This window comes from Bidens hawaiensis, unplaced genomic scaffold (assembly GCF_021521415.1).
Source record: "Bidens hawaiensis isolate Kalapana, Puna unplaced genomic scaffold, B.hawaiensis_p1.1 tig00050423_1, whole genome shotgun sequence".
In the NCBI taxonomy this organism is placed as follows: domain Eukaryota; kingdom Viridiplantae; phylum Streptophyta; class Magnoliopsida; order Asterales; family Asteraceae; genus Bidens; species Bidens hawaiensis.
Window position 1 is genome coordinate 61,747 of NW_027499013.1, and position 27,880 is coordinate 89,626.

General features: G+C 36.8%; 1 protein-coding gene across 3 annotated transcripts; it reads left to right on the forward strand.

The window, feature by feature from the left end:
• LOC143598477 (B3 domain-containing transcription factor VAL3-like) lies at window positions 1–27,204 on the forward strand. 3 transcript variants are annotated; one of them, XM_077076682.1, is made up of 4 exons: window positions 1–176; window positions 266–431; window positions 521–600; window positions 26,762–27,204. In XM_077076682.1, exons 1-4 carry the CDS (start codon window positions 102–104, stop codon window positions 26,783–26,785), a joined length of 345 nt encoding a protein of 114 aa, XP_076932797.1. In that variant the 5' UTR covers window positions 1–101; the 3' UTR covers window positions 26,786–27,204. The 3 variants fall into 3 exon arrangements, with proteins under 3 accessions (XP_076932797.1, XP_076932796.1, XP_076932798.1); XM_077076683.1 differs by lacking the exons at window positions 1–176; window positions 266–431; window positions 521–600 and adding exons at window positions 24,754–25,794; window positions 25,884–26,049; window positions 26,139–26,218; XM_077076681.1 differs by lacking the exon at window positions 26,762–27,204 and having other exon boundaries at window positions 521–1,473.
• Window positions 27,205–27,880: the final 676 nt, after the last annotated feature.

Sequence of the window (27,880 nt, forward strand, 5' to 3'; positions counted from 1 at the left end):
TTTTATTTATATCTTGTCTCATTGATGTTTTGACTATCGATTCTAGCGTATGTTTAGTGTATTCTTTAACTTAACGTAGCCTGAAATGTACAATCGCTTCAATGTTTGAGAAGCAGCTAACTGCTGGTGATATCCACAAGGATGGCAGCATAGTCATTCCAAGCAAGTATGCAGAGGTGAGACAAAGCGTTTATATTATTTCCACCCAATGATATTTTAAATGCAAGAATTTGACAATGTTAATGAATGTGCATATATACCTCAGGCTTATTTACCAGAAGTTTCTGATCCTCACGGGATCCCATTTTATGTTGTTGACGATGAAATTAATGAATGGCATCTGCGCTTCCATTTTTTGCTCAATAATGTGTACGTTTTAGATGGACTCAAAGAGTACATGGTTTCAAACAAACTGCAACAAGGGGATACATGTATACTTTTATCATTTGAAGTTTATTTCTTCACTTCATTTTTTATTTTACCTTTTTTGTTAATGTAAGTGCAAGTACTGTTTTTGCAGTGGCATTTTCTCAGCTGATACCTGATGGACCATATGCCATAGGATTTAAAAAGGCTTCTACCAAGAAATCGTCTCGTAAGGTAATACGTGTATCCATTTCCATAAATTATTTTCCATCTATGTTGGCATAATCCCTATCAGATCGCGAGAGGTTGAGAAAATCAAGGAGTTGGATATTAAATATAATTAGAAAGTTAAACTGAGTTTATCGGTTTAGATAAATTAGGCTGTAATAGATTAGAATTATTAGTTTAATTATGTTTATCCTTATTAGTGTTAGTATTTGATTTGAATGCCTAGCTGAGTAGTATATGAGTATGTAATCAGTTTTGTAAGTCGAGTTTTGTGATTAATAGAAGAAAAGGGTCATTAGTGGGGTGGTAACCAAATTCGGTCTTATTTCTGCTTACCGATCAATAGCTTGGGCCTAGTTACAGTTTGCAAACTTAAGATGCTATTAAAGCTTATAATGAACAATTATCATGTATTCAAACTGTGCCATATATTCTGAAGTGATCTATGAACCCATTCTTTATAATGCACAGTTCAATTCCTTAAACCCAGCGTACATACATGTTTTGTCTATTAATTGATTATTAATTTATGTGCTAAATATTTTTCACGCGTCATCCCGACGTGGGAAGTAGCAAGCACTTCTATGTGGATGAGGGTCTTGTTGTAAAGAAGCTGCATTATCTTTTCATTTGTAGGACTCATGATATTAAAGTCTTTTGTTGCAGCTGGAGTTACATTTTAAGACTTTTAAATCTGTTGTGTTTGGTATTATTGTGATCGACATAGACTAAATGTTACCTGTAATGTTTTATGTTGTGTGTTTTATTTTCGTAATTGCAAGGATGCCTGCTTCTTTTGATACTCGTCAAGGTGCTTGTACAGTAAGGCTAGAAATTGTGTTCCTGTTTGCAGGATGACCTTTATTTGTAGCTGCATTATAGTTTTGGTTTTCAGTCAACGGCCTCTAGTTACCCTTTGAATATGTTCAAATGTACGTCAGACTGGACAAGGAAAAGTTCAATGGCACAAGCTTCCTGGACCGTAGTTTGAGAATAGTTCTCAAATTGGAAGAGTAGTACTATCACCTAGAAGCTCCCATACATGATGAGCCAACAGCTAACGCTACCAAAGCGGTTAAGATAGCTAGTCTAAACATCTTGAAGACTTGTCTAGTGTGCTTTGTCTCATGTTGACCTCCTTGGTGTAAGAAGTCAAAAGAGATTCGGAGGACCATTCAGCATTCTAGACATGAGCACTTTGAAACAATGAAGCGCTTATATCATACCGTATGTTGGAAGACACTCCTATTAGCTCACATGTCCTAAGGGTGAAGAGCTATGCAACTATGTTGACCAACCACAACTTGATTCTACCTTGAGTAATTAATAAGTCGCACTATATGACCTTTTGTACTTATTGACTAAAGCATACGATCATATCATTCTGAATTATAACATACGAACGATAGGGAAATAGCAATCTCGGAGCTCATATGTTGCTTAAGAATGCCGAACTTAGCCTGTGGCAAACCAAGGATTTATTTTGATGAGGGCTTAACCAAAATTTTGAAGGGGGGATGGGAACTATTTTTTTTTGTGTGGAGGGCAACTGTCCCCATTGTTTCTATGTTGGTACGCCCCTAAGCTTAGCATGCCAAGAAAGAACAAACACAAGCGCTCTAGCGTCCTTGTAACATCCCGATTTTTTTCCGAAACTCTAGAAATAAAATGTATTGAACGAGTTATTAATTCGTCATTCAAAAATTATAAATGCTTAATTACTATGAATTGGAAATCTATAGATGGTTTATATTAAATGATTATGTTTATAACCTTAGGGGAGAAAAGTGAAACTTTTAAAAATACAAACTCTTCTCTTTCTTATTCCCGGCCATAGTAACGGATATTCCGGTGATTCCATCAACCCAAAAAATTGGTGTCTAGTGAATTTGATGCACCGAGAGGTGTCTAGTGAATGTGATACACCGAAAGGTGTCCAGTGGATGCACCGAAAGGTGTCCAGTGAATGTGGATGCACCGAAAGATGTATAGTGAATATGAATTATTAAAACGAGTATGTTAAGTTATTGCATTATTGTTATAGTTGTTGTCCAACTGAGTAAATTCAGGCGTGCATATTTCGTTTATATGTACGTCAACCAACAGGGCTATCTAGAAGGATCTGATCGAGGGCTCAAGGGGAAAAAAACTTAAGGATCAAGAGTTTTACCAAAAGAAGAATTTAATGATGTTTTGTACACAATTTTTGTATTTATTTTGAAAATGTAATGTTTTATCATTAAGAAAAATGGCGCATTGAGTTTTGACCAACTGTAAATGTGACACGTCAGCCCTAGAACGGGCGAGGTGTTACAATTATGGTATTCTGTCGAAAATATTTAAAAAAATTAAATAAAACATGTGGGGTATGGGTAAAGATCTTTTTCGTATACTTATTGTATTTTGTTCAGTATCCTCATGCGTGAGCAATTCGTCGGGTGGATTCGACATTGTAAGTTTCTATTTTTTTAATCATCTTTTCTTGTAGAATGCCTCCAATTAGAAGATCAACCCGTCGTGACTCAAGCGGCTTCGTACCATTAACAATGCAGAAGGACGTTCAATCAATGGTCTAATGGTCTACTCCCTAACCTTATTGAGACAGTTGCTCAACGAATGAAAATCGAGCTACTCCCTAACCTAACTCAAACCATCAGGAAATGGAGGAAAAGATTATCAATTTAATGAAACTTTCCAATCTCCAGCACCACTCCGTTTTTCAACTCCCCTTCGATCCCCGACTCATCCTCGATCATCAACTCCAATCCATTCCCCTGCTCTTCCCCGTGATCCGACACCTCCCCTTTCGCCACCAAAGGCCAAGAAAAAGGAACCATTGATGTCGTCCCATGTTAGCATTCACAAATGACTTTCTAGATTCCAAAAGCAACACCCTAAGTCTTTTAGCTCAGCAAAGACATCAATTGACGCACATAACTGGATTTCTCACATAGAGAATATATTTGAAGTTTTGGGTGTCAATGATGAATTTAAAACGAGATTGGCTGCTTATAAGCTTGAGGACAACTCAAGGTGTTGGTGGAGTTTTGTTAAACATGCTAGAGGGGGTGATAAGTTCGCTGCTGCATTGCCATGGGGTAGTTTTAAAACCCTATTCTTCCAACGATACTTCCACTTCGCTTTTAGATAGGAGTACATCCGTGAGTTTGCTTCAATTAAACAAAGGGAAGACAAACCGATGACTGATGCATGGATTGATTCACAAGATTGGCTAGTTTTGCCGGTCCTACCGGAACCCCAAAAGAACTAGCCGAGAAATTGAAATGGGCATTACGTGAAAGGATCAAGTGGCTTATTGTTAACCAAGAGTATAACGACATTACTGAAGTGGCTAATGCAGTCCAAAATCTAGAGATTGCAAGCAAAACTATGAAACTTAAGTATTACGGGAACCTCATAAAGAACCTCACGCTAAATGTCGGCCAAGCTTCCCAAGCTCCATATTCCGCTAGTCACAAATCGAATTCAAACCATAACTACAATAACAAGAACGGAAGTTGGCATCGTTCCTTGCATGATGATAAGACCGGTGTTCTACAATATCGGGATCCGTTACCACCCTGCAAAATATGCAGAAAACTCCATGGAGGTGTATGCATTAAAGCAACTGATGGATGTTTTGAATGTAAACAAACAAGACATTATGTCCAAGATTGTCCGTATCTACTATTAAAACATCGGGAAGAGCACTCATGCTACCGGCGCAAACGCCATACCATCTACTGCTGGCGGTAGAGTGTTTTCTTTAACCGCTGAAAATAAACTCACATAGCTTTCAGAAAATAAAAAAAGCATGGCTACAACGATATTGGCCGAGACCCGTGAAGCATTGGAGCATTTTCTAAGTTATTGTCATTTGATTTTAAGACTTCATCTTTTTCAGTATTTGAATTTTTTCATCATTGAATGATCCTTGTTTTCTTTTCATAATAAAAAACTCATATTGTTCTAGAATTTTGTGTTGAGGATCAATTTCGAGGACGGAATTTATCTTTTAGGGGTAATAATCGTAACGTCCCAATTTTGTTCGGAACCCTAGAAATTTAATGTTTTGAACGAGTTAAATGTTTAATTATTATGAATTAAAAAAATATAAATGGTTTATTTAAATGAATATGTTTATAACCTTGGGGGAGCAAAGTGAAACTTTTAAAAATAAAAACTCTTTTCTTTTTTTTTTCCGGTCATAGTAACGGATATTCCGGTGATTCCTTCAACCCAAAAATTTGTTACCAACAAAAGCATGAAAACTTGCCATATGTCTGTAAAATTAAGTCGAGAATCATGCGACCAAATTTCACTATTAAAATTGTTCCAATTCTTGTTCAAATCACCAATCAAATATCACGGGATTTTCCAAACTTGTGAAACACGTTATAAAGCATATATATAATATCGAATCTACTCGTTTTTGACACACACCTCAACCTTCGCTCAAATGATTTGGATACGCGATTGTGTTGATTGAACCTGATTTTTTTAATTATAAAGGACAAAGATTTTTAAATGGGTTTCTGTCATCATATCATAAGCTGTGTTCGTAATAATCCAAAACCAAATGGACAAAAACTGATTAATATTATTGTTACTATTTATTTATTTATTGTCAACAATGGTAATCAATATTATTTGTGTTTAAATATTGTTTTGAATTTGATGCACGGTTTTTATTTTCTTTTAGTATACAATATAATATATCAAAGATTTTCAATTATGTAACTAGTTTACTATTAACATTATAGGTCCCTTGACCGGATCTAACAACAAAACAACTATTACTAGTTATCTTGGATCAACCTTCACACTAGTTAGCGAAAATAAATTGTGAAGACCGAGATCTCGGATCTTGTGTGTGTGAGTTTATTGTCGTGAGGGATAGAGAGAGAAGAGAGAGTTTGAGTTTAGAAGATAAGGTTTTGCAAAAAGGTTGTGTGTGTATGAGTTACACATATTATATATAGTGTGTGTGCTCATATACTATGTATTTATTATGAACGGCCCAATGAGCTCAAATACAAATGGCCTTGGGCCTAAACATACAAAAGATAAGTTTAACAAGCTAACAAATACATAGACATTACAATACGTACAAATACGAAAGACTGATATAGAAATGGGTCTTACAATCTCCCTCTAGTATTTGGTATTTGTCTTGTTAGCTTCCATCATCACTCGCACTCGAAATCGTACTCAAAGATATCGTCTTTGTCTTTGAAAGGTTGATGTTCAACAAGTAGACGAACGAACTTGTTGAATTTTCCGACAATGGCGTCCATGTTGTCACGACAGACATCTTCAACAGTACACAAAGGCGACTAGACAAGCTTCTTCAAGTCGGACAGTCTGAAACCTGCTAGTTCATGTTCGTCAAAGAACCGCAGTTTGTGTGTGCGTTCACAATGAATTGACTTCACCATGGATGTTGTCAAACTCCCGAGAAACGAAATCAAAGAGAAAGTCGTCATCGAAGGGTATGCCATGAAAAATTGGTTCTCCATGATCGTCTGGCATCTTGTATCTTCGACTCTTGGACGACTTGTTGGTGAACGAGTTATCTCCTTTGACTTGTAAGACCAACCCGGATTGACAACGAACTTTAGATAGTTGGTATTCCACTCGTGCTTCAGGAAACGCTTGAACCATGACTCCAGTGTGTCTTTATCATCATCTCGACCTACGGTTTTTCTGAAATAATTCATGTCAAGGACTGACAAAGTATGCATATCTCCATAGGTGAGTTATGTCAGATCGCCATTCGCATGCTAAATAGCCCAGCTTTTTGCTATCCTTGTGCCACTTTGCATAGAGAAATGCATCTGAGTGCTTTGATCTCCATATTTGGCTAACCATCCTGCTCATGCTGTAATACTTAATACACTTTGAAGACTTTCCTTTGGCAGGCTTAGCAGCAGGAGTCAACAGGTTCTTCAATAGCAGGCTTCACATTCACCCTTTCCGGTGTATCTGGATTGGGTGAATAGTTTATTCCATCATTGCTATCGTCGTTTATTTCCACCGCTTCCTTGACTGGTGACTCGGTATCTGCAACAGAACAAACGTTAAAAAGAGAGGCAATTTTAGCCTCAATCGCAACATCTGTTTCACGAATCTTATTAGCTTCACTTGGCGGTTCCTCCTCAACCACCTTATTTTCTCCAGTGGCACCACCATCACCATTACCACCATCACTACCACGAGGATCATCAAAACTATCATACTCGTGATCATCATCGTCATCATTCTTGTCCTCATCATCTTCCTCATTCTCATTGTCGTCACCATCATCGTTTTCATCATCAGACTCATCATCATCACCACCGTTTCCATCACCTCCACCACCACCTTGAGCTATTGGTTGTTGTGGAACATATTCAATCAAAGCAGTTGTAAAGACGACACTGACTTGTTCACCAGTAGTGGGTGCAACAAGTGGTGAACTTGTGGGACTTACCTGCCCAGATGTAGCGGTAGTAGTAACCACAAGTTCAGTGCTCACAACTTTTCCAAAAACAGCAGCAGGCTCATCAACTTCCTTCACACCTGATCCGCCTTCACCATCATCCTTTATAGGTTCACCCTTGTATAGGAAACAGTATTGTGACAATCGTCAATTTCAGGTTAACTCCGTTAACTCAACTCCGTCAATTTAAACTTAAAGATCACTGAATCTATAACGCACACCTCATTACATTTAAACTAGGGTTTAAATGACGCTTGACACTTACTACATGTGTAGTCTTTCGGGAATTGCACCGAAACGCAAACGAGTTGACGCAAACAATTGGTGAATAAACGAAAAACGTCAAAACAATAATTATGTGATAATTATGTGTTAGACTTATGTGTTATGTGATAACATTGTTATAAACGTTAACTCAATGTGCTAGAACTAGTTATTTAAGCTAGAAAAGTACAAACTAGAAGTTGGGGGACTAAAGTGTAACATGTTATTATTATTAATAAATATAAACCCTAACCTCTCCTCCCTCTCCCTCTTCCCAAAACCGACGGCCTGCCCTCCTTCCCCCTCCTCACGATCGGCTCACACACACACACATATCTTTTGGTTTTTGATCTTGTTTTTCACAATTGAAGCCTCCTATACCCGATTCTAGTCATCTTCTACCTTCCTCTTGCTTATTTTTGTGCTTTTGAAGGTATAATTATAAACCCTAAAATCTGGAAATTTCATATATTGTGTTCATATGATCTTTGTTTGATTTGATGATGTATTGATGATGATTTGATAACTAGAATTAATATTATTACATGTTAATTGTTGTGTCTTTGATTTTGAGATCAAATAAAACCCTAACCATGTATGTATGGTGTAATTGATATGCATGGATGATGGTTATGGTGTCTAGAATGTTATATGAACGGATTATGGCCCATAGATAGTTAATATATTGAGTTTGGATGCAAAAAGTTTCTGGACAGATTGTGTTGCTGACGTTCAATTGACTGTAATGGGGTGTAAATGTGAAAATTGGTTGAGATTATTGATACTACAGTAAACTAGGATGAGTCTAGTTTCTAAAGAATGTAAATTTGCAATTTTTGGACGTGTAAAAGTTAACCTTTATGATTTTACAAAAACGTTGTGCAAAGCTGAGTTGTTAGACCTGCTGTTAGGTTGTTTTGTAAATGTTATATCTCATGAACTACGAGACCAATTGGGTTGGTTCCACTTCTAGAAGTTGAATTTTTGAGTTAGGAACCTAACCCAAGTGGTCTTGCATTTGTTGGATTTTTCATTTAACGGGAATTGCAAATAAATTTCTGTTGCGCATAAATTTGACTGTTATGAGTTTGCTGTGGTAAATTGATCATTATGAGAAATATATATGGAATAAAAATACAACAAAATGTGTTCTGGAAACCTAACACATATATGCTTTTGTGATGATTTTTGGTAAATTAATTGAGATGCTATGATCGGTGGAATAGTACAATCCTTCAAGTAGAATTTCTGTCTCGGTGAAACTAGCTGCTGAATTTTGTGAAAATGCATGAAACATGATAATTGTTAGTTAATTGTTATGTTTTGACCAAATTGCCTCTGTGGGGAATACTTGCTATATAATTGTTATGTTTTGACCAAATTGCCCATGTGGGGAATACTTGCTATATAATTGTTATGTTTTGATTAAATTGCCCCTGTGGGGAATACGATCTAAATAGTTGTCGTGTTTTGACCAAATTGCCCTTGCGGGGAATAATTGCTAGTTAATTGTTATGTGTGACCAAATTGCCCTTACGGGGAGTAATTGCTAGTGATGTACATTATTAATACATGACACGTAAATAATTGCTCACATATGTAATGTATCACGAATGTACTTGTTAAAGTCACACGCTATTCACAAACGAAACACGAAACACATTGTGTGCATAGGTATTATGTGCCGAGTCTAGAGACTCGATAATAGTTCCGACACTTAGAAAAATCTCTTTGTTGTTTTAGAACACTAGAGAGTTTTTCTGTGACGCGCATCCTTTGGTGATTTATTTTGGGAATTCTTCGCAAACAGTGAGTTCACTTACCCCTCTAAACTATTTTCAAACGCTTTTCACTTGGGGAGATAACATACTCCGAAAACGCATTTAAGATTTTTTTAATATAAATTATATATCACTTGTAAAGCCTAAGTGGCAAACGCAATAACTAAAGTCCTTCATTCACATCGAACCGTTTAATATTGGATAATAGCGAGACATTGTTGAGTAGTACTACTGGTTTGACAAACCCCACCCAACGCTAAACTCGACTGGAGGTCGAGTGGGTGTAATCTTGGCTAAACACATGCCATGGTCGGGATAGACCTGGTGGCAAGGCAAATGATAAACAGTCAGCTTCGGTGTCGAACACTTAGTAATACTTGTTTTATAGGCTAGCTACCTATAGATATATAATTGACATAACACTATCTGGTAACGCAAAACGCTGAACGCTAAACGCAAAACGCTGAACGCTAAACGCAAAACACTGAAAGCTAAACGCAAAACGCTGAACGCAAACGTAACGCTTTATTGATATAAGCTTGTGAACTCACCAACCCCGTGTTGACACTTTTAGTATGTTATTCTCAGGTAGCCGAGGCGGGCGCGCGTTATAGGATTATGCATTTCTTGAAAACGCTTTTGTTATGCAAACTATTTTAAAACTGTTATCATTGGGTTTAAGTCCACCTGCGTGACGCAACATTTTTTTTATGGTTTTTACGCTTCCGCATTTAAATACTCGTAAACGTTTTCATGGTTTTGAAACTTTGTTTTATGGTTTGATTATAACTAATGAATCCGATCCTGTTAGTTCACACCCTCTGACGGTAAAACTCCGTTAGTAGATTTTGAGGGTGTGACAAGTATAAGTTTCCTTGAGCTCTGACCCATTCGGCATCAGTGACCATATTAGCAAGAGCAGTTTGTCGTATGTTACTCTACTCAATCCTTGGCTCATTTACAAGTAGAAACCCACGAAAGGTCTCCATGAGATGCATTCTCAAGTTCTCCACATCTTCATTTGTTAACCGCATTACCTCCATAACTGCAAGGTCACGGTTCACCAACGATCATTTATGCGTGATTGAGAGTCGCGCTGATCCTCCATTTCGCCATCTAGCTGCTCCATCGTGTCACACAGCTTCACAATCTCACCCATCAACCTATCCACATCCCTGTTGTTTCTACCTTCCAACAAACCAACTCTTGAGCCCAGTCGCTCAAAGTCAATCCAAACTTTATCAAGTGTGGAGTTAAGTTCCATCCTAAAGTTTCTTGCAAATTTAGAGGAGGGAAGATCAGTTTCCAGCTTGGATACTCTTGATTTGATCCTTTCAAGCCCATTATGTTGATCAAAATTTCTAAACGAGTTACGATTGATCAACTCTTGCTGATTGTTGATTCTATTGTGCAACATATCAATCTACTCTTTTTGACTTGTAATTTGGACTTGATCCAAATCACGTTGCTCTTGCAGAGTAGCCAATTTATCAGCCATAGCGTCGTTTTGTCGAGTAACTTCTTGATTGATAGCTTGTTGATCTTTGATGAATTTGATCAACATAAGCTCACGCTTGGCATGGTTTTCATTTTCCTCCTCCAATGCCTTAATCCTATCGAGTACAAGATATCGGAACACTGGAGACTTCTTCGATTTGCCACTTGAAATGGGTGTGTCAGCTATGATTGGGCTCTTTTGGGTTGAGGGAGGTGTGGTTGATATGGTTGAGCGTAGTGTGGTTGGTATAGGTAGGGTTAGAGATAAGGTTGGGAATGATTTGTTTAAGGCTAAGGGTAGGTTGGTAGGTTTGGTTGTGGGTTCTGTGGTGGATGTAGTGGTTTGGGATTGGATGGATGGTGTGAATGTAGAAGACCAAAATATTGTGCTTCTAATTGGTGAAGTGAATTGGTATGTTGGTGAGGTAACGGATACGGTGGTCCTATGTGAGGCTAAGGTTTGGGCTTGGGTGGTTAAAGGAATATTTTCAAACATATATGGCATGGGCTCATCTAGTCGGGTTGGTGAGGTTTCGGGAGATGTGATGGGTTCGTCTCTAAGGGTGGTTTCTTTGGTTTGGGTTTGGGTTTGGTTTTCAGGATAATCATAGGTTTGGGTTTTGTTTGAGATTTGGTTGGCGATTTGACTTTGGTTTCGGATTGGGTTTTTGGTGAGGTTGAGGCTTGGTCTTTGGTAAACTTTATCCGTTTGACTTGAAGGGCTTCTAAGGTTTTGGCCAAAGTGGTGGGCGATCCTATGTGTGGGTCAGGTATGGTGGTGGTTTGTGTTGTTATGTTTTGGGTGCTACGAATTCACTAATCATAGCTGAAATAGAAAGAAATCTACCTTAATAGAAGGTACCTTGGAAGGCGAAGACTTCTTGGAATCTTTGGCCTTATTCAAGCGTTTCAGTGGACGCTCCGGCTCGTCTTCTTCTTCCTCTTCATCAGTAGTAGCAGACTTATTAGAGTATTCACAAGCTTTCCTCTTACCCTTGTCATGTTTCTTTTTTGACATGTGTTATAACAACATCAACTTCGGCTCTATCTCAGTCTCAGCAACCGGTTCATCAACAGGCTCATCGTGTTCCTCTTCTTCATCACCTCCTTCATCCTGACCATCATCATCATCATGGTCATCACCACTATCTTCACCTTCCTTTTCCATCTCTGTCTCATCACTATCGGTCTCCGTTTTGGCAAACTGACCAAATTTTACTCCGGGCTCCCTACCTTTATACTTGTGGACACTCCTCCTAGTAGGCTCCAGAATAGCCTTCAAAGCAGACTGTCGAACCATCTTCACATGAAATAGTTCATTTGTTTCAATTTCATTTCCCTCATCATAAACTTCATCCGTGTGAACAGGCTTGGGTGTAGGTGTAACACCCCGACTTTAAGCGGAATACGCCACGGACATATCACTCATAGCTCGTAACACTATTAAAGAGACAATAATTATATTTATTTCATTTCGTAACGTAACAAGTACACAATTATTCCTAAATAAAAATAATATGAAAACACTTCATCAAAACAATAAATAAGTTCTTTATTCAAATTACCTAAGGTATACTAATGATCTTCATCCTTAGCACGCCATCTGATTCAACCTGTGGCACGTTGAAAATAATATATTTTTCAACAATTAAGTTGGTGAGTTTTCATAAGTTTTGCGTATACATACATAGGGAGGGGTTATTGTAAAAAGAGGAGTGTGTCTAAAAAGTGTAGGAAGGAATCTGAGTGGTAGGATCCTGGTAATCAATGGATAAGATTGAATGTTGGTTTAAATGGATGAGTGTTTTATTTTATAGGCTAAAATTGATGTGTTAAAGGGTATATTTGTCATACAATAATTTGTAACATGTAGTTTGCGAATGTAATAACCATGGAAGCTCCTATTTTTATGCCATTTTCTCTGGAACTTCCAAAGTATGTTCAACAACATAAAATCTTTTATATTATTCAACCCAATTAAAACACCAATATATCTGGTCCTTCCCTTCATAAATTGAAAACACACGTCAAATATTCTCAAACCCCAAAAACCATCTCAATTATTGGCGACCGTAAAACATGAAATCGAAGCAGAGGAAGGTGGGTTTTTTTCTATTCTGAATACCTCGTCATTGTTACAGTGTGTTTCTGATAACATCAGTGGTCTTTTGAAGTGCCAAATGTAATTGGTTTTTTTGTAATTGAATGTGCAGTAAACTAATAATGGAGAAGAAGAAATCTGCTTTGAAAGCGCGTTCGATAATCAACAAGGTTCAAGATGTGTTTTTCTATTTAATTGGTTGGTATTGAAACCCCCAAAATCTAGGGTTTTAGTGGTTCATCGTTTTTCCGGTAACATCGTTTAGCCGATTGTGTGTTATTGTTGTTGACAATTTGATTATTTGCATACTACTATCTTGTTGTTTTATAGGGTGTTATTAGTTTTGCAGTTTTTGGATTCAATAAGAATGAAAAGGTTTTGGTGTTACCAGTAACCGACAAAGTGTTATTTAGGGTGTGTGTTGTATCTAAAGTTCGTTAGTTTGGTTAGTGTGAATGTGTGTTTTTAAGAGTGAATGGAAGGTTGATAAAAGTGTTAAAGTGTGGTTGTGTTATGAGATGGTTGTTTGTAGTCTAGTTATTGTGTTTGTGGAGCTTGTATTTAGGCTGATGAAGTTTGTGTGTTTTAAGGGTTGTTTTAAGTGACGGGGTAACGTTGTAACGGTGTTTTTTAACGGTTTATGAATAAGGTTGCTTTAACGGTACGAGGGCTAGGTTGTTTTTGTGTGGGGTCGTTATATTTGTTTTGTTGTTTACTTTAGAAGGGTGTGTGTTTAATGGTTGTGTTATTAGAATGGTGGTTGTATTCAAGTTGTTCTTGTGTGTGAAGCTTATTTTTAAGATGATGAAGTTTGTGTGTTTTAAGTGGTGTGGGAACGGTATGTTTAACGGGTTGTGAATAATGTTGCTTTAACGGTACGCGGGATAGGTTGTTTTTGTGTTGGGTGTGATAATTGTTTTTGTTGTTTATTGTAGAAGGGTGTGTGTTTACTGTTTTTGTAGTTTTTTTTTGTAGTTTAGTGACTCATTAATTGCATTTTGGTTAATCTTTTTGTTTGTTTGTTATTAACACAATATGTGTGGGTTTGTTAGTTCGAAGAAGCCCACGAATAGCATACAATACTACTTTTGGAGGTGTAGGGTCCGGTGATGCTGTCAAGAAACAAATTAACTTCAAAACCATGTAGATTGTGGAGTGTTTATGATGAGACACATGGAGACTTTTAAGGGTTGTGTCACGAAGGAATGGTTTGCTGATTGTGGGCTTTCAGAGGAGGTGGACGCTCGTGGAAGAGTTTCAGGGAAACAAAAGGCGGAACTAAACGATCTTAGAACAAAGTATGTCGTGAAGATGTTGCTGAGCGAAATCAACCTGACAAAGGTTGAGTTCGTGCATGATATGATGGAGTATGAAAGATTGTTCGCTGATGAGAAGATGGAACTGGAAAACACGGCGCGAGCAAGAATAATTGAGCGCTTGAAGCTATCTTGATATTTTAGTACAAGTATTTTAATTATGTGGATTTGAATGTTTGACTTTTGGTTTTGTGTTTTGGATCAGAAAGGTTTGGTTGTTAGACTTTTGGTTTTGTGTTCTGGATTTGAAAGGTTTGAATGTTAGTACAACTTGTTTTGTATGTTAATCTAGAGTGTTGGTTTTATTAAAAAATGTTTTGTGCTGTAATGTTAAATATTGTAGTGAATAAGAAGTTTAATTGATATCTCATATTATAAAATTGATAGTGTGATATTTTGATCCAGAATATACTCCCTATACGATTATTTGGTTAATTTTATTTAATGTTAAACTAAATGTCAATTATTAAGGAAAAAAATCCGGATCTTTTTTAATTTTTATTAATTATATAATTACATACCATAATACAAAATAAACTAAGATTACAATCCTACCCCTTGATAGATGATGTTAATCCAATGGTGGAAAATCCTTCCTACATTTTTTAGGAAAACATTACTTTTTATTTTAATCTTTCGCTACATATATATATATATATATATAGATGTATGTATAAAAGGCGTGATTCAACTTTCGTAATGCAATAAATATCTAAGCGTAAAGTAAATAAAATCAATTAATGTCGTTCTCTCGTTCCTTTAGCCGAGGCCGTAGTAATAGGGGAATGAGAACCACCTTACGAACAACAGAAGTCATAACGTTAGACAGTGCAGGTACGTCCCGTCGGACCCGCCCACTATGTGTATGCGTTTGCATAACTTGTACCATAAGAATAGTAAACACGTTGTAAGCAAGTTCATGTATAATCATAAACAATATGCAAGAATAATATTAACATGTACGCTAATTGTGAATCGGTTTATAAATAAGCACATAACAATAACGAGCTCCATTCGATCCGCTATTTCAACCGGTCTCTCAACAAAGTGCATTGTCTTATCGATACGTACCTCCAGGGATATGAAGATTCTTGTTAGCTAAACAGTTTCGAAGGTTCGAAACATGAAACACAGGATGGATGCCTTGAAACTCTTGCGGGAGCTCGAGGCGATAAGCAACATCTCCGATTCGTTCAAGGATTTTGAACGGACCAACAAAACGGGGGCCTAGTTTACCTTTCATACCGAAACGGACTACTCCTTTCCAAGGTGAAACCTTAAGGAGGACATGGTCGACAACTTCGAATTCTAAGGGTCATCGTCGCTTATCAGCGTAAGACTTTTGGCGACTTCTAGCAGTAAGCAGATTATTACGAATTTGAGCTATTTTTTCAGTGGTATCTTGTACCATTTCGGGGTTCAGTGAGCTGAGTCTCACTGATCTCGTTCCAACAAATAGGTGAACGGCATTTACAGCCATAGAGCGTTTTGAATGGAGCCATTTTGATGCTCGAATGATAACTATTATTGTATGAAAACTCAACCAACGGAAGATGAGTATCCCAATTACCACCAAAATCAAGCACACAAGTTTTAGCATGTTTTCAAGGGTTTGAATGGTTCTTTCAGACTGACCATCTGTTTGAGGATGATAAGCGGTGCTAAGATCTACACGGGTTCCCAAAGCGGTTTGAAGCGAATTCCAAAAACGAGACATGAAACGACCATCACGGTCAGATATAATACACGATCAAAGGTATACCATGGCGACAAAAAATCTAGTTGACATAGATTTGAGCGAGTTGACCGATCGAAAGCTTTTCCTGAATGTGAATGAAATGGGCTGATTTGGTTAATCGATCGACAATTACCCAAAGACTATCATGTTGCCTCTTGGTGGTGGGAAGTTTTGTGACGAAGTCCATCGTATTGTTCTCCCACTTCCAGACGGGAATTAAAGGTTGCACAAGCAAACCAACACGTTTTTAATGCTCGGTATTTACCTTAGCACATGTTAAACATTTTCCAACAAAGATAGCGATATCTTTCTTCATGCCGGGCCACCAAAAAGTTGTTTGAAGGTCGAAATACATTTTATCCGCACCAGGGTAGATGGAATACCGTGACTTGTGAGCTTTGTCCATTATAAATGTGCGAAGCTTGTCACGACCTGAGACCAAAGGCGGTTAAGAAAATAGAGCAAACCATCACGCTTGGTTTCGAGTTGGAGTTCAGCACCACACGACATCTCTTTTTACATATTGCCTTCAGTAACGGAGATGTGTTGGGTCTCAAAGATACGTATTTGATGATCGGTCTGGATAACAACGCTTAGAAGAAGAATGCTTTTAACATGGGTTTTGCAACTAAAGGCATTAGCTACTACGTTTGCTTTACCGGGATGGTAACGTATTTCATAATCGTAGTAGCTTAGAAGTTTGGCCCATCGTCGTTGCCTCATATTTAAATCTTTGGTCAAAAATATGTTGGAGGCTGTTGTGGTCAGTGAATACCACACATGACCTTGAGCTCGGTGTTGTTGTATTCGCGTTGAAAATTTGGAGACACTATTTGTATGGACTTCAATTTGTATGAAAATTTGGCCCATGGCGGTTTGGCCCTGTCCGAAGCCAAAATCGCTTTCTAAATAAAGTTTTGGGCATTTTATTGTCTTTTCGTCCGTTTTTATGTTTTTATTTTTGGATTTGTGTTTGCCCATGGCCTTTTTTGGGCCATTTAGTTTTAGGAAGTCTTTTTATATGCTGAGAATGTAATCTGAAAAGTTATACTTCAATTTTAATAATAATTATTTTCTCTTCATTTTCCCTGACCTTTGGGTGGGATTTGGGGTTTTTGGAAGATCATCACGGGAATTCACTAATCAAAATGATCCGATCTCCATTATCGTTTTACCGCTGCATCACTCCTACAAAACTATGGCACCTAAGGTATGGGCATCTCAATTTTGATAGTCTAAAACTTCTACAAAATAGGAACCTGGTTTTGGGCCTACCCACTATTAGTCGTGCCCCTACCAGTGAAGGAAGAGTTTTGGGCAAGCAATGCGAACAACCATTTGTGTCTAAATCAGGGCGTGCCATGAAAAGGCTTGAGCTTGTGCATGCCGACCTATGCGGTCCCATGCAAACTCCTAGCCTAGGCCAAAGTCTGTATTATTTGTTATTGATTGATGACTTAACTCATGTATGTTGGGTGTAAATTATTTCAAAGAAATTTGATGCCTGTCAGATTTAAAGCATTCAGGTGTATGATCGAGAAACAAAGCGAGTCCAGCATCAAAGTTCTTCGCACAGACATGGGTGGTGAGTTCTGTTCACATGAATTCAATACCTATCGTGAAACTTATGGAATAAGACGTGAGTTAACTGTTCCATATACCCCTGAACACAATGGGGTTGTGAAGCGGAAAAATAGGACGATAATGGGAATGGCACGAAGCATGCTAAAAGAAAAGAAACCGCCAAATTTTTTATGGGTCGAAGCAGTGGCCACAACCATCCATTTGATTAACTTGTCACCTACAACTGCCTTTGTGGGACAAACTCCTAATGGGGCCTGGTCGAATAAGAAACCATCAGTAGAATACTTGCGTGTATTCGGGTGTGTCGCCTACAGTCTAATTCCAATTGAATGGTGAAGAAAACTTGATAACAAATTTGAAAAGTGTGTGTTTATCGGGTACTCTACCCAAAGCAGTGGGTACCGATTGTACAACCCGACAACCAAGAAGTTTATGACCCAGCGTAATGTTGTTTTCATGGAAGAGTCTCAATGGGATTGGGAAGATACTCTCAAGGGTGAGAAACAAATGTTTGAACGATATTATAGTGATCCTTTTCTAGTTGAAGCAAGTGAATATTCCGGAATTTCCAGCAATTCAACTGCCACTCCAGTCCCTCAAACTCCAGGTGATGCTACTTCTCTTATCAACAAGTAACAACACTGGTAGTTATTCTCCACTGCCTATGCGGTCACCAATAACTAGTAGTGTTAGTGCTAATGACTTGGACCAATCTGGTTTCAGTTCATCTTCTCCTATTTTGAGAACAAAATCTCTAAATGATGTTTATGCATCAACTACCGAAATGGAGGTTCCTCCATATTTGTATACACAATTTTCCTTTAATGTTGATACAAAAGTGAATGGAAACAAGCAATGATCAGGAACTCAATGCCATAGAAAGAAACAACACTTGGAGTTTGGTTTCCCTACCTCCTAGAAAGAACTTGGTGGGGCTGAAGTGGGTGTATAAGATGAAAGTATGACCTGATGGCATAGTGATAAAGTATAAGGCACGCTTGGTAGCAAGGGGGTATTCCCAAAAGAAGGGGATAGATTATGAAGAGACGTTGGCTCCAGTTGCTTGTTTTGAGACTATTCGTTTGGTCTTAGCTGCTGCAGCACATCAAGGTTGGAATGTACACCAACTTGATGTGAAATCTACCTTTCTCAATGGTGAGCTCTAAGAAGAAATTTATGTCCAACAGCCAGAAGGCTTTGAAGTAGAAGGAAATGAGGACAAGGTCTGTCGTTTATAGAAGGCATTGTATGGCTTAAAACAGTCTCCAAGGGCTTGGTATTCCAAGATAGATGAGTACTTTGTCACAAATTGATACCAAAGAAGTAACAACGAGCCAACTCTGTATGTCAAACAAACTGAAACTAATGATGTCATCTATGTCTTCCTCTATGTAGATGATATTATATTTGCTAGTTCTAATTCATTACGTGTTTCAGAATTTAAGAAGGGAATGATGTCTACTTTTGAGATGACCGATTTGGGCTTACTTTCATATTTCTTGGGCTTGGAAATTCACCAATCAAAAGGTGGAACTTTCATGTCACAAGAAAAATATGCAAGGGATCTTTTGATCAGGTTCGGTATGAGTGGTCGAGTGGATGTAATACTGAAGACACACCAATGAACTCAAATGAAAGGCTACAACTGGATGATAATGCTAATAAGGCTGATGCAGATATATACACTAGTCCTGACATTGATGGGCCGCCTTATTTACCTGACACAAACTAGTCCTGACATTGCTTACTCAGCCAGTTTAGTGTCAAGGTACATGCAAAATCCCTCCGAAAATCACTTTGGTGCAGCCAAGAGAGTTATGCGGTATGTGGCATGAACTCTAAAGTTTGGCCTTTGGTTTAAACGTGCAAATGAAGGTCAAGGGGTAATTTTGTCCGGGTTTTCGATAGTGACTGGGCAGGTTGCATGGATGATAGAAAAGTACATCAGCAAGCATATTCACCATTGGAAGTGCTGCAATTACTTGGAACACAAAGAAACAACAAACCGTTGCTTTATCAAGTACTGAGGCTGACTATATTGCTTCTACCGCTGCCACTTGTCAAACCATTTGGCTTAGAAGAATCTTGAATGATCTGATGCTAAGTCAAGAGGAGGCTACAACAATCTACTGTGACAACAGGTCTACGATATGTCTATCTAAAAACCCAATAATGCACAGCCGGTCCAAACACATTGAGTTAGAGTGTCACTTTGTTCGTGAAATGGTAACTCAGAAACAAGTAAAACTAGAGTTCTGTGGTGCTCAAGAGCAAGATGCAGACATCTTGACAAAAATACTTTCAAAAGAAAATGAAAATTTTGGCTATTTTAGGAAGATGATTGTGATGCAAGAGTTTGAATTATCGGGGGGCATTAGAAAGTAATTCAAACACCTGATGGGTCGGATTCTATTCAAGTTCATGGATTGCATTGGTCAAGTTTTATTTAATTGTTGAATGACAAACGTTGCTATTGAGTCTTCTCTTTGACCGGTCCTCTTGCTTTATTTCAGCAAATTTTCAGTTGGTTTACGTTGTAATTGTTGCCTTTATAAGGCCTTTTCTTTTTCATGTAAAAGTATGCAATCTTAATAAAACCCTAAAAACAATTCCGATCCTCTTCTGCCGTTTATCAAATATTATTATCTTTCATAGTTCTTATACCATTAACAGAACAACCCTGGATCTCACAGCTATCGAATCAAACGAATGATCTTGGTGGCGGAAACACCTAGATCAAAGAGAACGAAATTTCGCAAAATGTTGCATAAAAGATTAACACATTTATGGTTTCCAAATGATTTCTCTCAAATTACACCGTTTTGATTGTTTATTACAATGATTTGGTACGTGTTCACACCAAATCGTAATTACAAAATCTATACTCTTAATAAAAGGGTGTTACTTTATGTTGATGTGTCGTTTCGATGTTAATCCTTATAAATTATTTAACTATTAATTCAACTATTTAAATATGATAATAAAAAGAAAAACGAAACTACACTTTTAACATATGCCAATCCTCCCACAAAATTCCTTTCAATTTCCCTTCTTTATCCATAAAAATCCCATATTTTTTAATTCCTTACCATTAATAGCGCACAATTAGTAATAATTTTAATAATTATAAATTAATCAATACAATTGTTCCAAAACTAACTATTTTGTTATTTATATTAAACAATAAATTAATTAAAAACATGCAGTTAATTTTAATTTAGCTAAATTTAATATCATAACACCCAAAAAAAACTTTTACATTACATTATTTTTTTTCTTAGCTTTAATTTTCATATGTTTTGTATATTAGATATAATATAGGGATATTGGTTTTTAATACTCTCAACTTCCGTTTGTTGGTAGATAACACTTCCAACTTTCACTTTGTCTCCAACACTCCCATCTCTCACCCTATTTGTTTTTGTCACTCCCTCGTTAACCGAAGGCTAACGACGTTAGTGTAGACGCTGACGTGGTTTTTTTATTTTTATTTTTTAATTAAGTCAGATGAGGTGTCATGCCTACTTGGAATTTAACCTTTTTTTATTTTTTAATCTTTTATACATTGTTTAAACCATCATCTTCTCCACCCTCCAATCTCCCATCATAACCACCACCGCCTGACATCATCACCACCACCACCACTTCTCCGGCTGTCATCTTTATCTACCAGTTCGTCTTGTCTCATCGTATGAAACGTCTTTTCTGCATTATGTATGTCTAACCTTCTGCTCAAATTGAAGTCCGGTTGCTCTCCACCATTCAAATTAAAGACGGTACAAGCACTTTCATCAACCATCCAAATAGTTGTCTCCATGTTGAAACTCGCCACTGATAAAGAGCAAGTGGGGGAACTTGTTTTTAGCCGCCGCTCTCGATTTTCCGGCAAGTAGCGTGGGTGACAATCAGACTGTGGCTTTAGTCGGAAAACGACAACAACATCCCATGGTACAGTAGCAACCAGCGGTGGGTCTTGAGAGACTGAACAATGGTGCCATGCAGACATTGATTGATGAACACTTAGGGTTTTGCTGCTACACGTTTTTTCGACAATGTAACTACGAAGACGACGGCGGTTCCAAGTTAGATCTTGTTAGAATGGCAATGGAAAATGGTGGTAAGTGTGGTGGTTTAGGGCGTTCGTTTAGTAAACAAGATAACATGGGTGCTTTTGTTAAATCCGACGACATGTGAGCTTTTCCGGCCGAATCCGAGTAGGCATGACACCTCATCTGACTTAATTATAAAAAAAACTAAAAAAGCCACATCATCGTCTCCACTAACGGCGTTAGCCTTCGGTTAACGAGGGAGTGATAAAAACAAATAGGGTGAAAGTTGGGAGTGGTGGGAGACAAAGTAAAAGTTGGGAGTGTTATCTACCAACGAGCTAAAATTGAGAGTATTAAAAACCAATATACTTATAATATAATAGATATTTACAAGCCTTTAATTTTCACATGTTTATTCAATACATATGCTTAAATTTTATAGTATGTTTTTTATTAATTTTTCCAGACCTTTGGTATTCAAATTGATGTTTATCTTTACCGAAAAAACCGTAGATTGAGAAAATTGTTGTTGGAAACCAAAGAAGGTAAAAATGGCTCTACCTATTTGAATATACAGTCTCCAAGTGTATTGTGTTATTTTTATGTTTATAATTTTTAATTAATAATAATTTTTTAGGTTATATTTTTATTTTCTGTTTATAAGTTTCGTTTTTTTAAAGACATGTGTAGCCTCAAAGGAATACAACAAAGTACAATTAAACAAATAATGTCAGTTAACTATATATAATTGTTTGTATTTAAAATTTTGTAAATGTATAAGGACCTTTATTAACATTGTAAGATAAGTATATTGTTAAATTTGTATTTTATCAATTTATATATATTTAAGTTTAATTAATTACCCATGTAGTCAAAGCTAGTACTATATATACTTTAATTATAGTTGATTTGTGTGTATTATAATTAATATTTATAAATTACAATTGGTCATAAAAAATCACATGCGTTTAGTTTTACTAGTAGGAGAGCCTACGCGTTGTAGCAGGAACGCAACGAAAATTCTCGATCGGTTGGTAGTGTTTGAGTCCGTTATGGTGCCAACATAAGTTGTGCGTTGCGGTGGACTTTTGTCTACATACATCGGGCATCTAAAGTGTTGTAACTCTTCCTTGATTACAGGCATACACCAACGCATCAGCAAATGTAACTCTCCCTTCAGCACCAAGTTGTTAAGAAGCTTAAAATATTAAAACCAATTATCAAATTATTCTTGTGAAAGATTTTCAAGTTCAAGATGAGCATTCAAAAAATTGAAGAACTTAACTTATAAATTGTTAAGAGATATACATGGTGCACCAAATAAACATACTTCCAATTAGCAGCAGCAGGTTGTATTTCATGTAACCAAAAGTTGTGTGATACTATTGTAATCATACCCATCCTGAAGAAGTGTAGACCAGGCCATAAGTGTTAATAGCCTCATACTTGTATAAAGTACTGAGGGAGAGACAAGACTGAAAACTAACCCAGTATGAACTATGAACAATCAGTCATGTTGAACAAATTAAATACATATACAACAAACTACAAACTCGATCTGAATTAATAATAGTATGTATGCAAACCATATAGGAATTGCCATGGGAACTATAAACAATTAAAATTTAAGCAGAAACTATGGCAAAAAAGGGTTTAATTATAGGGGTGTAAACGAGCCAAGCTCAACCATGCTCTAGGTCGGCTCGTTTCGAGCTCAATTTTTTAAAGCTCGAGCTAAAATAAACTAAAAAAACATGAATCTGTTAAGACCGTTTTTTGTTACAAATGTGATGTTATTCCCAAAGTGCCCTTCTAATCCAATTCGGTTAAATGTTGCTTCTAAAATCAAATTATCACAAGCCTCAATCAAACAACAGTACATGTATTTATACATGGAAAAAACTGGTTGTAAATGTCAATAAAGTCATTTATATACTGTAGGCTTAAAAAGTAGAGCTCAAGACCATAACAGTGATGAAAACTGGAGTTAATAATAAAGTTTTTATAGACAAATCCAGGTTCACATATATCAACTTATAATGATGGCCGGATCTTCTTAATAAGACACTTGTTTTAATTGAAATAACCAATAATTAAGCTGAAGCTTCTCGAAAGCAAGCACATACATAAACAACAGAATATACAAGAGAACCCTTTGGTATTACGCAGCAAATGTGTACCTTGTTTAGCTCAAAATCATCATCCCACGATTCTCCTTTATCCAGATTTTTAAATACTAAATGCTACATTAGATCCCCTGATTTCATTAACAGTGCAAACGTTTCATAATTTCTCCCAGCTATAAACATACCTGAATGATTTAAATTGCTCTACTTGAATGATTGTTCTCGCTCTTCTTCCATTATTTAATCTACAAAAAAAAAAACTAAAAATTGCAAAGAGCACAAATTAATCCACACGCGAACAAATCAAATTAACATGAAATTGAAAAAAAAAAACTATTAGGAAATGGAACAAAGTTCGCACCTGTAGAACCATCGCGGTCACCTGGTGATGTTGTTAAACTAGTGTTCAATTATTGGTCGATTTCAATTGATAACATAAAGATTCTATTGATTGCACAATTGAGGGAATTGAAGAAGGAAACCTACCTTATGGATCAACTCTTGAATGGCACAGGGTTTAAAGGAAAAAAAGTGACGAAGTAGAATTAGGGTTTTGGGAAAACATAAGGGAGCAATAAAAATCGTTGATTGAATAACGTACGGAAGCATTGAATTACTGTTTGATGAAACGTTGTAGCAGGTGAAGCAACGTATGGCCGGCCGGTGATAATCAATATAACGACGTCTCGCCGGAAAGAATCAATTACCATTTTATCCTCCAAATATGTTTTATATGTAATATAGATATAGATGAAAAAGTTTTTCACTGCCTTATAATATTTTTCGTGAATATACCTCCTTATTTTATAAAATAATTCACATAATTAAAGGGACAATATCATTAATAAATATTTAATGCATTTAATGAATAGTTTTAGAACCTTCCAACTATCTTTTCCACTTTTGCTAAAATTTTGTCATTTGTTGCCGACCCCAAAACAGGCTTGGAGCTGCGGTTTTCATACATTAATTATGTGTCTGGATGATGAGATACGATACATGAATATGCTGAGCTGGATTTTATGATGATCCTAGATGATGCTTTAAAAGGGGGGTTAGCATTCAAACCCCAATTTCATCGTCTAGGGTTTTGTCATTCTTGTTGAAGAAGCATCTTTCATGGCGTCTGCATCAAGGGTCAACACTTGCCTCCACTGTGACGACTCTTCATCCATTTCCTTGAGAAGTGGGTGGGTTCTAACCACAGGAAAATTCGCAGAGCTGTGCGGTCGCTGCTAGTAAGTTCAATCGAATATTTCCTATCTAATGTCATCCAGATCGTCTATATATGAGTTGATTATATGATTCTTTGTGTAAAATTTGGGATTTTAAGCAGTATATTAGTGGATCTGGAGTTCTATGTTGTTTTTGACTTGATATTTTATGTACACACAATTTCAAACTCACTGAAACTAAAAGGGTTTGTACTACAATTCACCCTATATTGCATGTGACCATGAGATTTCAAACTTTAACAACATAAGAATGTGTGTGACTTTACCTATCTAGGTTTAAGTTTTGCGCAAATTAAGATCGTGCAGATTGATGGGCGTAATCTATTGAAATGTGCAAACCATGCCCAAATTGAGTTACTAGAACTAATTTCTCATCTAATTTGTATCTTGGATTCATACAGTTCGATTTATGAATCTGGACGGTTCTGCGAAACATTTCACAAAAAACAACAGGATTGGAGGAAGTGCCAGTCTTGTACCAAGGTGAGTATAATTCGTATTTTTTTGTTAGAAAATATTTATGTTAAAGGATACACATTGGATTTTATTTCTTTTATATTTTAACCAATGCTGTGTTCCATCTTTGCAGCCAATCCATTGTTCATGCTTTGTTTCATTCAGCGACTGGCTTTTGCTTGAGGATGGTACGGAAAAGGTGATATGTCTAGAATGCTCAAAGATTGCTTCTTTTATGGTAAGATGGAAGTTCGGACTAAAAGATTGCGTTTCAGGTTTTTTTGTTTTTCAATAATGCTAACTTTATGGATTACAAATTTCTTAGGAACGACATTTCAGCAAAGTGTTGGATCTTGATAAGGAAATAAGGAGGCTCCCAATTCGTAAATTGTATCCTTTTATTTATATCTTGTCTCATTGATGTTTTGACTATCGATTCTAGCGTATGTTTAGTGTATTCTTTAACTTAACGTAGCCTGAAATGTACAATCGCTTCAATGTTTGAGAAGCAGCTAACTGCTGGTGATATCCACAAGGATGGCAGCATAGTCATTCCAAGCAAGTATGCAGAGGTGAGACAAAGCGTTTATATTATTTTAACCCAATGATATTTTAAATGCAAGAATTTGACAATGTTAATGAATGTGCATATATACCTCAGGCTTATTTACCAGAAGTTTCTGATCCTCACGGGATCCCATTTTATGTTGTTGACGATGAAATTAATGAATGGCATCTGCGCTTCCATTTTTTGCTCAATAATGTGTACGTTTTAGATGGACTCAAAGAGTACATGGTTTCGAACAAACTGCAACAAGGGGATACATGTATACTTTTATCATTTGAAGTTTATTTCTTCACTTCATTTTTTATTTTACCTTTTTTGTTAATGTAAGTGCAAGTACTGTTTTTGCAGTGGCATTTTCTCAGCTGATACCTGATGGACCATATGCCATAGGATTTAAAAAGGCTTCTACCAAGAAATCGTCTCGTAAGGTAATACGTGTATCCATTTCCATAAATTATTTTCCATCTATGTTGGCATAATCCCTATCAGATCGCGAGAGGTTGAGAAAATCAAGGAGTTGGATATTAAATATAATTAGAAAGTTAAACTGAGTTTATCGGTTTAGATAAATTAGGCTGTAATAGATTAGAATTATTAGTTTAATTATGTTTATCCTTATTAGTGTTAGTATTTGATTTGAATGCCTAGCTGAGTAGTATATGAGTATGTAATCAGTTTTGTAAGTTGAGTTTTGTGATTAATAGAAGAAAAGGGTCATTAGTGGGGTGGTAACCAAATTCGGTCTTATTTCTGCTTACCGATCAATAGCTTGGGCCTAGTTACAGTTTGCAAACTTAAGATGCTATTAAAGCTTATAATGAACAATTATCATGTATTCAAACTGTGCCATATATTCTGAAGTGATCTATGAACCCATTCTTTATAATGCACAGTTCAATTCCTTAAACCCAGTGTACATACATGTTTTGTCTATTAATTGATTATTAATTTATGTGCTAAATATTTTTCAGGCGTCATCCCGACGTGGGAAGTAGCAAGCACTTCTATGTGGATGAGGGTCTTGTTGTAAAGAAGCTGCATTATCTTTTCATTTGTAGGACTCATGATATTAAAGTCTTTTGTTGCAGCTGGAGTTACATTTTAAGACTTTTAAATCTGTTGTGTTTGGTATTATTGTGATCGACAAAGACTAAATGTTGCCTGTAATGTTTTATGTTGTGTGTTTTATTTTCGTAATTGCAAGGATGCCTGCTTCTTTTGATACTCGTCAAGGTGCTTGTACAGTAAGGCTAGAAATTGTGTTCCTGTTTGCAGGATGACCTTTATTTGTAGCTGCATTATAGTTTTGGTTTTCAGTCAACAGCCTCTAGTTACCCTTTGAATATGTTCAAATGTACGTCAGACTGGACAAGGAAAAGTTCAATGGCACAAGCTTCCTGGACCGTAGTTTGAGAATAGTTCTCAAATTGGAAGAGTAGTACTATCACCTAGAAGCTCCCATACATGATGAGCCAACAGCTAACGCTACCAAAGCGGTTAAGATAGCTAGTCTAAACATCTTGAAGACTTATCTAGTGTGCTTTGTCTCATGTTGACCTCCTTGGTGTAAGAAGTCAAAAGAGATTCGGAGGACCATTCAGCATTCTAGACATGAGCACTTTGAAACAATGAAGCGCTTATATCATACCGTATGTTGGAAGACACTCCTATTAGCTCACATGTCCTAAGGGTGAAGAGCTATGCAACTATGTTGACCAACCACAACTTGATTCTACCTTGAGTAATTAATAAGTCGCACTATATGACCTTTTGTACTTATTGACTAAAGCATACGATCATATCATTCTGAATTATAACATACGAACGATAGGGAAATAGCAATCTCGGAGCTCATATGTTGCTTAAGAATGCCGAACTTAGCCTGTGGCAAACCAAGGATTTATTTTGATGAGGGCTTAACCAAAATTTTGAAGGGGGGATGGGAACTATTTTTTTTTTGTGTGGAGGGCAACTGTCCCCATTGTTTCTATGTTGGTACGCCCCTAAGCTTAGCATGCCAAGAAAGAACAAACACAAGCGCTCTAGCGTCCTTGTAACATCCCGAATTTTTTCCGAAACCCTAGAAATAA